At 32.2% G+C, this 14262-nt stretch overlaps 2 protein-coding genes across 4 annotated transcripts in view; both read right to left on the bottom strand.

Moving 5' to 3' along the window:
• The window catches only part of LOC120353597, an 89657-nt gene that overhangs the window by 22446 nt on the left and 52949 nt on the right, over window positions 1-14262 (bottom strand). Inside the window, exon 2 of one of the 3 annotated variants that reach the window (XM_039438023.1) lies at window positions 5335-6967. The exons of the other annotated variants lie outside the window; for them this stretch is intronic. Coding sequence (XP_039293957.1) covers window positions 5707-6951 — 1245 coding nt within the window. The 5' untranslated portion in view covers window positions 6952-6967 and the 3' untranslated portion in view covers window positions 5335-5706. Of the gene's footprint in view, window positions 1-5334; window positions 6968-14262 lie in introns of those variants that run through there. 3 annotated transcript variants of the gene reach the window in all.
• The window catches only part of LOC111062679 (copper-transporting ATPase 1-like), a 132929-nt gene that overhangs the window by 96627 nt on the left and 22040 nt on the right, over window positions 1-14262 (bottom strand). The gene's annotated exons all lie outside the window — the stretch shown is intronic.

The following is a 14262-nucleotide window of genomic DNA, read 5'->3' as shown; positions in this document are numbered from 1 at the left end:
GAGGTTTTTAAGGTGCTACATTTCAAATTCTAATCTGCTCATAACAAAATCATGCATTATGCTTTTTAAAAACAATATTCTGGTTCAGATAATATGTAAATTCAGGTTTTCGATTTTTTAATAATGAAATTTCAATAATAAATGGTTCAATAATTCCTATTTTTTATTATTAAAAATTGTTCTTATTCTTGTAACTTGTTATGATTTATAAGGCATTGGGACAAAAGGATAACCTCAAAAACAGTTTAAATTTCCCAATCAATTAATTCTAAAAATCAACAATTCAGTTCCTAGTTGGAATCCAAATAATATTATTATTATCATCTGTCAGAAGAATTTATTCTACAATTCAAAGCAAAGCAGTATCCCTTGAACATTATAACAAAATAACACATCATGTTGTGCAATCTATAATGATAGCAGATGACAAATTTGAAAATTGGTGAACTAGACCCCCACAAAATGGTGATTTTGCAATACGTCATGGGATTGTGTCATGACCTGTATTTATAGACCTTGCTTCCAATCAAAGTCTATAAAATACAGGTCATGACACAATCCCGTGATTCATTGCAAAATCACCATTTGGTGGGGGTTCTAGTTCACCAATTTTCAAATTTATTTTTAACTGTTATCATTGTAGATTAAAAATAACATGATGTGTTATTAGTAATTATTGGAATTGTAAAAATAATTCTTCCAACAGAATTCTAGTATTTAGAAAAATACTAGAAACTGAATTGTTGATTTTTAGATTTAATCTATCTGGAACTTTAAACTCTTAGTCCAGTCAGATGGTCGTTTTTCAGGAAACAGCCCCGAAAGAATTCTGAAATCATCTCGGGCGGGCTATTTTCTATGAGAATCACCCGTTAGAAACATTTAAATTCAGTATTTCCTAGTGGGGGGTACGTCATAAGGATATGTCAAGGATCAAAACTTTGAACACTTATAACTTTTGACAGAATGATCAGATCTCCTCGTACTACAGCTCATTCTTCTCTGCTTGTCAAGGCGGTTCAAAATTATGTACCATAATTGAAATTTAATGAAAAAAAAAATAATTTTTAGTGTATTTTAGCCCCTATTTAAATACACAGAAAAATTGCCAATTTCTATATTCAAAACTGTGTATCTCGGTAACCCGAAATGATAAAAAATGGTACTTGGTCTTGATTTAAAGAACAAAATATCCTCTTCCATATGAGGTATATGAATTTTGCAAAAATATAATCGTGAGGTAAGATACGTTTGATTCAAAAAAATCAAGAAATTTTTGATAATAAACAGTCATGCAAGATGGGTTTAAGGCAACGTAGCTTATAGAGCATGTAATTCTCTTTCATTTGAGACCAATCGCAAGTTTCTATCATGTATCTTCTTACTCGTTTTAGAGACTCTTGAATAACGGAAAAATCGCAGAAAAAAATAGAAAATGAAAATTATCATTTTTTTTAAATTAGCTGTAACTTTTGAACAGTACTGAAATCAGGAGAACGATTCATTGGAGCGGAAAGAGGAGAAAATTCTCTACAACCTTGACTACTTTTTCGATTTTTTATCTGAAGTTTTTCAGAAGATACGCAACTTCGAATATACGAGACTGTAGAAATGATTAACGTATCAAAATTTTTTTGCATATTCAAAGTTGCGTATCTTGTGGAACACTTCAGATGAAAAATCGAAAATGTAGTCAAGGTTGTAGAGAATTTTCTCCTCTTTCCACTCCAATGAATCGTTTTCCTGATTTCAGTACCGTTCAAAAGTTACAGGTAATTGAAAAAATGATAATTTTTATTTTCTAATTTTTTCTGTGATTTTACTGTTATTCAAGAGTCTCTAAAACGAGTAAGATAAATGATAGAAACTTGCGATTGGTCTCAAATGAAAGAGAATTACATCCGCCATATTGAATGCAACTTCATTTTTTTTTTTTTTAAAGGAAAGTGGTCGTGCGATACATGATTTAGATAGGGAATTTGAAGAAAAAATGAATGACGGAAACCGCATATCGATATCTTAAAACATTTTGCAAATATTCACATTATTAATCAATACTATTTTAAGCAGAAAAGAGAGAAAAAAGTCTGAGAACGGCTTAGTAACTCATAGAGAGATGTGATTCCAAGGTGGGTGAGATTAGTGATGTTACTCAAATTGAAAATACTACTTTACTATGACTTTAAAAATCTGGTCCGCCATCTTGGATCCGCAATATTGAATGCAACTTTTTTTTAAATAGGAAGGTGGTACTGTGATTGATACATGATTTCAATAGGGAATTTCAAGAAAAAATGAATGGTGGAAACCGCATATCGATATCTACCTTTCGGAAATATTCACATTATTAATCAATACTATTCAAAGCAGAAAAGAGAGAAAAAAGTCTGAGAATGTTAGTATCTCATAAAAAGAAGTGATTCCAAGGTGGGTGAGATTAGTGATGTTACTCGAATTGAAAAACCTACTTCACTATGACTTTAAAAATCTGGTCCACCATCTTGAATCCGCCGTTTTGAATGCATCTTTATTTTTTAAAATAGGAAGGTGGTCATGAGATACATGATTTCGATATGGAATTTCAAGGAAAAATGAATGGCAAAAACCGCACATCGATATCGCAAACCGTTCAGAAGATATTCACATTATCAATCAGTACCATGCAAATCAGAAATGAAATTAATACATGACATGAGTGGTATTGATTAATAATGTGAATATCTTTTGAACAGTTTGAGATATCGATGTGATGTTTTCGCCATTCATTTTTTCTTGGAATTTCTTATTGAAATCATGAATCACATGACCACCTTCCTATTTAAAAAAATAATGTTGCATTCAAAATGGCGGACCAGATTTTCAAAGTCATAGTCAAGTAGTATTTTCAATTCGAGTAACATCACTAATCTCACCCACCTTGGAATCACTTCTTTTTATGAGACTAAGCCGTTCTCAGACTTTTTTCTCTCTTTTCTGCTTTGAAAGTTTAAAACACCTAGGAATAACTTTCGATTCTGATATGAGATTCAAATCACACAACGATTCACTAAAAAACATAATGAGAGCAGCACTTTATAAGTGTTCTAGAATAAGTAGCTATTTTCTGGTTGGCACTAAAAGAATTATTTACTATTCAATGATACAGAGTACTCTGTACTATGGTATCTCAATATACAGTTTAGCTCCGAAATATATAAAACAGCCATTACAGAATATTGTAAAAAGGATAATAAGAACTCTTTTTAATGGTATTGATCGCCAGCTATTGGGAATTATGTCCATGGGGGCCCTAGCCAATTATACTGATTTGACAAGGAATTATTTCATAAGCCAATTTAGAGAAATAAATGAAATAAACTATGAATTAAGAAACAGAGTATTTAGACCACAGAGATTCAACAATAATTATGGTAAAAGAACTCCAGAGTGCAGAATACCATATCTTCTGAACTCATTGCCTCTGGAATTGCGAAATTTACAAAGAAGGGGTGAAGTTCGGACAAAATTGAAATTATTTTTCATTGCAATAATTGATGATTGACATATGACATATGGTTGGATTTACAGTAAGAATGCTATCGTTGATAGAAGTAACATATTGAATGAACAAGTAAACCAAACAAACAAACTAACAAAATCAATCAAACTTGTTGATGAATAAAGCCCAACCCTCATGTCCTTCCTAACTAAGAAAACATTTCGGATCGCACTGTTGAAAATGAAAGCTTGTCTTTCGAAAGTACTCCAGTTAGTGAGTAAACAAATTTGCTTATTTATTGCATGTCATGTGAAATACATAAAAAAGTATTTATAAAGTAAGCTATGCCATAGATTTATGCCTGTCTTGGCTGTGTCTATACATTATTTCACAACATTATTAACTGAAAAAACTGAATATGTATTACTGTAGGCCTATTTAAATCTATTATCAAGAATAGAATAACAAAATTCATTCAAATTGAATTCACCATTTATTTCTTGTTATTGAATTACAATATATTTGAGCTGTTCAAAGCGTTAATATAGTCATTAATATTAGGAACAGTAGCCACTTAATACTATCTGTCATCAAGACATAAAGGAGAAATACGCAACAAACTGAATAGATAATCTATACTACAGTACTTCAGCTGTCAATAATCATTCTAAATGCTTTGAATCGAATAAAGTTTCAACAGTCAATTTCTTGTACAAAATAATTTTACATTATTGTCCTAAAATAATATTATATCACAAATACAGTATTGAGATGTATTTTATAAGAATACATTCCAAACTTATTATAACTGATAAAGAACTAGAATTATAGCACCGAATGATTTTTACGTCCTGGTCATTCAGATTACATCCTGAGATAATTAGTTGAGGAGTATAATAGAAGACAGAGTCTAATAGTCAAGTAACAATAGCTTACAAACCACACAATAGTAATAAACAAGCAATAAATTAAAATGTAGAATACATATCACAAGACCATTAAAATCAGTAAGATCAGTTTATGTTGGACTACCGAACTCAAAACTACTGAACATATTACAGTAGCTTCAAATAAAAGGACCTAAATTTTCACAACCCTACATAATAACTCTAATATGTTTTGACCGTACCATTCTCATCACCTCTTCATCATTGTCTTTGCTGTCATAGATTTTTTTATATAGTTTGGTTTTTCATTCCTTCTTCAAAGTGTTCTTTGGTATGTGAATATTTCCTATTCTAGCTTTATAATAATGTGTGATATTTCTTCAATGTTTGGTTGTCAAACATAAAAATTGAAAACCTGCTTTGTAAAAATATTTTTGGGCTGAGAATTTTGTGAAAAGCTACAAAGCTTAACCGATTTTGGACTATGTGTAATCTTTATCTGAATTCGGGAGAGGTGCAATAGTACAAGGTTACCTTATTTTTCTCTCTCAACCATTCTAATGATGTACTTATTGTGACAATAAAGGATAATTATAGACTGTCCTTTACAGTAATTGTAACTTCAAAGTGGTTAGTCGAACAGTGGCTATGTACACTCACATGGTACATATTATGAGAAATCTATAGAGATGCTAATTCTGTTTATTTTACAAAAGAGGGAAATAAGAAACAAGTAAGTTGCATCCCTTACCCAATTCAAACCTGTATTCATTAGAATTATGTGATCACCTGTATTCATTAGAATTATGTGATCACCCTCCACTTTTATATTCCAATGCGTATTATTTGTACAAACCACTATGATTCCATTTTCTAATCATTCTGCAATTCATTCCCACAATACAAGAAGTAGATTGAACCTGGCAAATTAATATTGTAGTAACAAATACAGTCAAGTGAATTTTGGGGCTTGTGCAATCAGATTCTTCAACCAATGCCATTGAGCATTAGAAACTCATCTGCGAGTAAATCAATGATTTTTTAATAAGCAACTGTATTTTCAATGACAATGAATATTTTAGCTTTGATATAAATAATTTAAAACATTGTGTGATGATATTCAAATTTGTGATTTTTATACCAGGGAAATAATGATTATGTGATTTTTATTAGGTGGCCTATATTTCTGTCATACTTGTCGTAGGAATTAAAGGGATTTGATTTGAAATTACCTGATCTCGATGTTTAATACCTATTTTTGTATTTTCAATCATTTTTAATAATATTCTGATATTCGATCAAGGTCTACATCCATTGTCTTTTTCCATAGACTCATTGTCTTTACTCAAAAATAAAATTAATCATCATACCAGTAGTTCGATCAATAGCTACAATCATTAGTTCAGTAACACCAATAATAACGAAGTTTTTACTTTCTGGATATTCATGTTGGAGGTACCATATGGTATTTTTTCTCCAGTCCATAACTTTTACTTTATTTTCAATACCACACCATTCTATGATATATTTTCTATCAAATAAAGCGTGCACTTCACCGCTGAAGCTAGAAATTGGAGCTGTATAACATTCGCCAGTGGAAAGAGTTAGTATGTCCCATTCGAATTTCTGCTTAGGTTTGTTATAGTCATTGACAAAAACAAAATCATCGGATACTTGAACCACGCAGCAAGCGACCGAATATTTATAACGATAAGTGATGGAATAACTCTCTTTGTCTCGTACTTGGATGCAGTGATTATCGTAAGTTTCAATATACAAGAAAAGAAATCGCTCGTTCGATTTCAGATAGTCAACTTTTCCGTCGACAAGAAAATATAACTGGAGCATATTGTCTGGAGCATTCCTCAAATTCCTGACTTCAATTCTTGAGGTTTTTCCAGGATCATTTTCACCAGAGGAGATGATAAAGCATCCGTCAAACAGACTGCATTTAAGACAAATATCTGGTGCCGAACGATAAAATATCACTTTAATTGCCTGTTTGCACCAAACTAGTAATAGGTTACTATTTTTTTCAATAAATACGATGTGATGAGTATCCATTGTTAGGTAAGGGAGTTCATAAGGGGGATCAGGAAAAATGATGGGCATAATGGTTCTGAGATGATGACCATCAAAGAAGAGAATATGATGTCTGGTGATCAAAACAACTGAGTTTCCCATGACACAAACTTTCAGTAAGTGTTCTGGCCGAGGAAAGGCGATTGATACTATTAGAGTCAATCCAGACTTCGTGATTTGAAAGAGTTGGAAATGGAATAGTTGCGATGTATTTTTTGTGCGCATAAATACAGGCCAGTAGATACAGTAGTCATGTGGGACATTTGAAGGGAGTACAGAAACTTTCAAATGTCGAAACTCAGCATAACTAAAATCGCATGGGCAGACACAGTATCTTCTGTTCTCGAAATTCGTTTTCAATCGCAAATGTTCTCGTTGTATGAAATCGACGATCACCCTATTCCACAGTTCACTTACATTTTTGCAATTATTTCGTTCATTTGGCGATAAATGAGACAAGACAATATCGGTCACTTCAATCGGGAAAAGCGAAACAAAATCCATAGACTCCAAAGTAATCCTGTCAAAAAAAATAAAATAATTTTCTATTATTAAGTAGTACTAGGTTATTAGTGAAGGAGAAGTGGTGGATAACCAAATCGAATAAAACTAAATTTAAAAATTGAGGAAACTGGTTCCAGTTACAACACCAACACAAGTCTAGAAAACTCAGAGATCTTCTAAAAGACCTTTTCTGTGAAGTGGTTAATGTAATATTTTGGTGGCTGATGGGAATCCAAATTGGATACAACGGAATTTAAATAGAGAATGAAAAACTGGTTTCCATTACCAATCTCTAACAAACTTTGGATACAAACTGGAATAGTTATTTGTGCAACTAGTGCGCAAATTGACACTTCACTGTTCCAAAAGAAACGTCTAAGCACGAGCCGTAAGCGAGTGCGGAATGGTTTCTAGAGTGCAACAAAGGAACTTTGCATTTGTATTAAACATTACATTTTTCCATAACATTAATTAATCGACCGAACGTAGTGAGGTCTATGTTTTAGCCCGGATTTTCTTTTGTCTGTCTGTATGTAACGCAATTACGGCCAAACGCGTTGATAGAATATTATGAGATTTGGCAGAAATATTCCTTTTTCAACTGCGCGTCGATGAATACACAAGGTTTTCTTGAAATTTTGCATTTTAAGGATATATGAAAGGAAAAGGAATTCCTCGATACTCCGATATCACTATAATTATATATCATCTACTCTGAAGATAGGATTAATCAGACTATAGAATCATTCATAATCAATCAGCTGCCATATGAATATACAGATAGAAATAAAAATATAAATAAAAATCTCAGTAACCTTTTTTTGAATTATTTTATCACAACATGTTTCAACATTGATGCCATTTTCATTTGAGCCATATGCATATCAATTGAAAATGGCATCAATGTTGAAACATGTTGTGATTAAATAATTCAAAAAAAGGGTACTGAGATTTTTATTTTTATTTCTATCTATATTACAAGTAGCCCTATACAGAAAAGAGACAATAGAATACACAGATGTCTGGAGAAGCCAGTCTATCTCTGTATTTCTATAACGTCTATAGTTTCAATCAAAGATGAAAAAATTGTTTCAATATTTTGTTTTGCAGTCATGGTATTATTATGCGTGCCCATCAGTATCAATATTCTCACATTCGAAGAAAACTAATTTAATAGGTGATTAAAAATAATCAAAAGAAACTAAATAATGTTGAAGAAATCATAATATTTTTGATTGTAGAAAATTAATTTTCATCAGATGGAAATATTATCACGGAACTGGATGAATTATAACATACGGAATACAGATTCGAACGTGAACTGAGTTTGTTAACATTTAAAACAGGTGACATCAGGTACTTGTGGATGAGAATACTGCGTGAGGTTTACTGTCCACAGAACTACTAGTAAATTTGGTGTAAACGCAGCTTAAATGATGTTTAATATGGTCTACTGAGACTAAATGAGACGCATCTGCCCTTCACTCAAGTCTGACAAGTGACCACTTGAGGAGCAGATTACGCTGAATATAATTGACCGAGCGAAGTGAGGTCTAAGATTCAAGTCGACGGTTTTAAATTTCTATTGACGTTTATATGTATGTTTACCATATATGTTTCACATTGCGTTTCAATGTATATTCAAGGATTTTTGAAATTTTGCATTTCAAGGATAGTACTTTATAATATAAAATGAAAAAAATCGAACTATTCATCATAAATCAGCTGTTGAGTGCATTATTAATATTGCATGCAATGACACATACAATAATTGATAACAGTTACTCAAATTACAGTCCGGGTCCTGCAGCATTGCCTATAGTGGAGCAGTGGAGGGCCACTAGACTACAATATTCTACCCGTTCAAAAACATACAACATTTTTGAAAATGTATCTTTCCATAAGCAACAAATCTTTGCATCTTTTGTATCTTTTTAAAAGCAACGTGTTGCATCCGAAAAGATACACAAGGAGCTTATTGGAGTTACGTCCTTCTAGCACAACACAGCCTATCAGCTGACATTTGTTCAACATGCTCTCTCCATAGTAGGTGATACATTGCAACTCTCTCATTCATGCAGAATCTCTGTGTGTAAGGAGCTTCCTTCGAAGTACTCAAAAATCGTCAGGTTTTTATGTCGGACCTGTATAAGCCTTCTTTATTCACAACCAGGTTGTCACATAGTTCGTTTTAACACAATAAAAGACAAGAAAGATATCGCTCATTTTCTGTAAATATCGAGGGTAAACGCTACAGAGCTGATCGGGAAATAAAGTTGGCAAAAGCAGGTTGACCGTCTGTGGGAAACAGTGGCCAACCAAGTTGGCGACATGGTTGACAACCAAGTAGTTCTTCTAAAGGGACCTTTACAACAAACAATAAGCATTGTCAATAAACCAACCCAAACAGCCATTATTCGTTTTCACACCGATATCTCGCCGACACGACACGACAGAATTTACTCTGATAAGACAGTATGGACACAGGAGGCTGTGGTTTATTACTGCGCGAGGTCTACTGTTCACACAACTACTAAATTATTCATGAGTTTGAAAAAGCAGAGCCCACGTTAAGAGTGTGCGTCCACTCATCTCTCATCATCCTTCTCATTGCTTTTCATTTATAAGCCTGCAACTTATGTGCTAATCAATATCAGCAACAAATTCGCCAATTGATAGAAACAACAGACTTTTAACCTAGAAAGTTCATCTTATAAATCATCTAAAATCAAAATCCTAGACAGCCCATCCAAAATCGAGATGATGATTCCAACCTAGAATGTTCATTCACTAGACTTTCAGATAATCTATTTGAATTTATTAGTAGGATTCTATCAAACATTTACATTAATATCCTGATAATTTACATTTGGAATGTAATGTATTCAACAGTTATTTTAAATTCACATTTGGCTGGATTGGAATGTACAAAAAGTTATATAGTTTCTACAACTCACTTGAAAACTTTCCAATCAATCAATTGAACAAAGGAATTTTCTTCAACGTTCCTGGTGCGGCAACAAAAGGCAATAGCTTACTTTCACTGGCTTTCTATTTATTTTTAAATGATCTATTATATTTTACAAGTAATTAAACTTGTATTAGTCACTGTCCTAAAGATTATCAAGGTTCATAATCATGTATCAATGCGTGTATTCTATATTCCTTGAAAAGTATTATTTTCTCAATTTTTCTTAACTCTATTGTGGTTATATTTTTTCTCTTGCTTATATTTATTTCATTAAGCTTATTTCTTATTAGCTCATGATCAGACCAGTTTTGTGAGTTCATGTTCTCTTGCACTGTTTCTTTAATTCATGTTTATATTGTAATAGTTTCAATTTCATATTTTCATGATATTTATATGTAATATGTAAATGTGTGCAAGGAACTGATACAATAATAAAGGCCTACTTTTCATTAAAATATTCAATATTCAAATAATGAGCAACCACATTAGAATAATGGTTCTTTTAATGACTATTCAACATGAAACAACTATTTTTAGCAGCATTGTTTGTAGCACCAATGATCCAAGTACGAGATCATGAAAAGGTGGAATAATATAGACGAAATTGTATAGCAGTAGGTAATTAACCAGAAGAAACAACACTAAAAGACAATAGACCTATAATTCTTAATCACAGATTTGGATTTTGTATTCGCATGCCAACTATGTTTCTTATAACTTCACCAAGTGCAATTTGATGAAACCTGGTAACCCTCTCCCCTTCGCTATGCCACTGAATTAGTTCACTAAAACTGAAGGTTTTACAATCTCAGCCATAAATGAAGAGCATAAAAACATCAATTTTATAACAATTGTGTTTTAAATTAGGTTTACCCTTTATTTTATTATAACAAAACTTGAGTTATTTCAGATAATTTTTATTGTGCTCCAGTATTATAATTGTCTTGTCGAAGCCTATTTTCCAAACACACGATTGCAAAACTAAAGTGAGGTGAACGTTACACCTAATGGTAGTATTTTTTTGATTAACATTGGTGTTAATATCATTGTCTGTCATTCGATAAAGCAGATAGCGCTATCCTTTTCTAGCTCCGCAACGTTGCCAGATCATGTTTCAATCATGTAGAAATGTAAAAAATCAACAGAATAGTTAATCTCAAACATAAAAATTCATTATTTAATCATTGAGAAATATATTTTCTTGACAAATAAAAAATAATTTATAATTTTAAACAAGAATGAACAGTTATCATTACATCAGAGAATATATTGGTATCAGCTATCATCTATAGAAGGTAGAGAATCGACAACGCTGCTCTTTTATCTTTCTCCACTGCCATGATATCGATCGAAATCCTAATCGTTAACATTGTTAATCGTTAAATTTAAAATTTTAGTAGTTGATATGAAAATTTTAAAAACACCAATATAAGAATAATGTGAAAATATAAAACTCGACTTGGAATTTCTAACCCAAGCTTCAATTATTATTTTTAGACCATTCTTTCAGAACTTTTCATAGTAATTAATAGTATTAGTCAAAGTCTGTGAAACAAATTGGTCAGTACAATATAATATCAATCGAAATAGAGTGATGACAATAACTTCAGTATTGCAAAAAATAGTGTACAACTGATGTACAAGGATGGCCGAACTTAGCCGAAGTCTGGCATTTAGACATACATACATGCTAAGTGCAATTGAAATATTAAAAAATCGGTTCCTGTTCTTAGAACAGAACCGATACATAGATAGATATAAAGATAGATGATACACTTGGCAAAAATAACTTTAGCCTTTTAAGATCTGATTGAAAACTCTTGACATTTTATTCAGAGAATAACTGAAGGCTTTGGTGGAAGAACTTTGTGAAGAAGTTATGTGACAGTTCAAAGAATCTATACAACTTCATCTATATTCTGAATCATAACTTTTGTTATGAATTGAATTGACAGAAGTTTCAAGTCAATTTCTTGTACAAAATACTTTCTACATGATTGTCTTAGATTATTATATTACAAATAATGTATTGTGATACATGTAATAAATGCATTGAATAATTTTCAAACTAATATTGTACCAGAATAGCACCAAATAATTTCCACATCCTGAGCACTCAGATTACGTCCTGAGATATATTCAGTTGAGTAATAATGCAAGACAGTAATACAAGACAGTCAGTAACAATAGCTTACAAACTATACAAAACAAAAATTGCATATTTATAATAGGAACGAGTAGGAGAAAATGTTATGAATACACCGTATTAAAGGCTTTATAATAAGAACGAGTGCGAAAAAATGTAGTTATGAATATACAGTTAGACAAGTATTGCAGTTAATACGAGGGCTATTTTTTTCAACTTCCGATCGTGCCGCTAGATGGCAATGCGAGCGGCATTGGCCAACAATGCGCGGCAGCTGACTAGTCACATCTCACACTATAACCTCACTCGTTTTCGGCCATCTGTCGTCATTACCAGTTCATCTAGCGACACATAAACATGGTCAATATGATAGAATCTCCCGCCAAGTGTGAGTTGTGAAGTGTAATTCGTTTTTTGCAAGCTGAAGGGTTATCCACAGCAGAAATTCACCATAGAATGAAACGAGTATATGGTGAAAGCTTTATGAGTGACAGTGCAGTGCGTGATTGGAGAGGAACTGTGCAGAACAAAAGGAGAGGAATGCTCACATCGGAAGTGGTGCTCATTCATGACAACGCCCGTCCTCATAGTGCTGCTGTGACGAAGCGTCTTCTTAACGGGTTTAAATGGGACGTTTTTGACCATCTGGCGTATAGCCCAGACTAAGCACCAAGCGACTATCACCTTTTCCCGGAACTGAAGAAATGCTAGGAGGGCAGAGCTTCCGAACAGACGATGCGCTGCAAGATGCTGTGAAAAACCACCTCAAATCACTGGCGGCTAAATTCTATGAACAAGGTATTAAGAAGCTTGTACCCAGGTATGAAAAATGCCTCAATCTGAATGGTGACTATGTTAAGAAGTAACTAATAATGTAAATAACTTTTGATAATAAATTCATTCAATTACTCTCACTCGTTTCTTTTTTATACCACATCGGAAGTTGAAAAAAATATAGCCCTCGTAGTTTGTATTCTAGAATAAATAATATAATATTTGATAAATGTCTATGAAAATAAACATTACTTTAAATTGTTATTATTTATGGATTAGTTACAGAATTCAAAAAAGTTATTTAGACTTTGCACTTTAGGATCCAGCCTAATTTTTTATTCGCAAAAACAAAGGAATAATTTAGCATGGATATAATAGTAGTCATCGAAGCAGTTCGAATTCTTTCCTTGTAAAAGTTATTAATTCTCTAAATATAATTTGACAAGAAATATATTTTTTAACTAATAACTCAAACATTCATCCACTTATTATACATACATACATACATATGACTACTTGCATACATATAACTAACTCGAGAACGAGAAAACGATCACATTTTTATTGAAGAAATAGTAAAATTTTGCATTTATACCAATGATAAAAATGTGATTAGAATTTGTTTATTTTGTATATTTATTTATTGGATGAAGCAAACAATACAATAGACAGAGAAGAAAAAAACAGGCTATAGCCCAAAACTTATTCTACAGGTGCGGCATCATAATTTCCTTTTTTCCACCTCCTGATTTGCTGCTGTCTAATTTTTTCTACGTTTTTTGGAATCCCGTATCTATGTGGACCAATCGAAGACCCTCCAACATTTGAAGAACAGCATACAGGTGAAAATTGCCAAAATTAAGCCTGCAATGCTTGAAAGGGTGATCTTAAATACGAGAAATAGGTACTCTTGGTGTATCCAGAGTGGGGAACGTCAACTCCATGATGATATACCCTTCAAAACTACATGAATCAAAACTTTAAATATATACTTACATTCTGAAAATAGGATAAAACTTTTCTGACTTTTACAATTCGTTGTATTAAATTTTGAAAAAAGGAAATTATGATGCCGCACTCTGTGTTTCTTAATTTTGACTCAAACCGTCCAAATATTATGTAAGTTATGTCCATATTAATTTCTAAAAATCAAATAATTTATCTTAATAGAACAAACAACTAAATTTAGATAGGATGACAATAAACTTAGGAAATAACAGAAAACAAACTTCAAATCCACAGAATATAGAATAAGTAATGAGCCTTTAATTGGACAATTTTGAATAAGTAATGTTGATAGGTGCATGATAAAGGTATCTGCAACTGGGGTGCCGCTAGTGTGAGTAGTGCTTAATTAATAATTCGACCACACACAAAAGGTCAACATCATTGACTTTTTCCATTGACTATACTTTACTGA

This window comes from Nilaparvata lugens, chromosome 11 (genome assembly GCF_014356525.2).
Source record: "Nilaparvata lugens isolate BPH chromosome 11, ASM1435652v1, whole genome shotgun sequence".
Lineage (NCBI taxonomy): Eukaryota > Metazoa > Arthropoda > Insecta > Hemiptera > Delphacidae > Nilaparvata > Nilaparvata lugens.
This window is presented reverse-complemented; position numbering and strand designations above follow the sequence as displayed.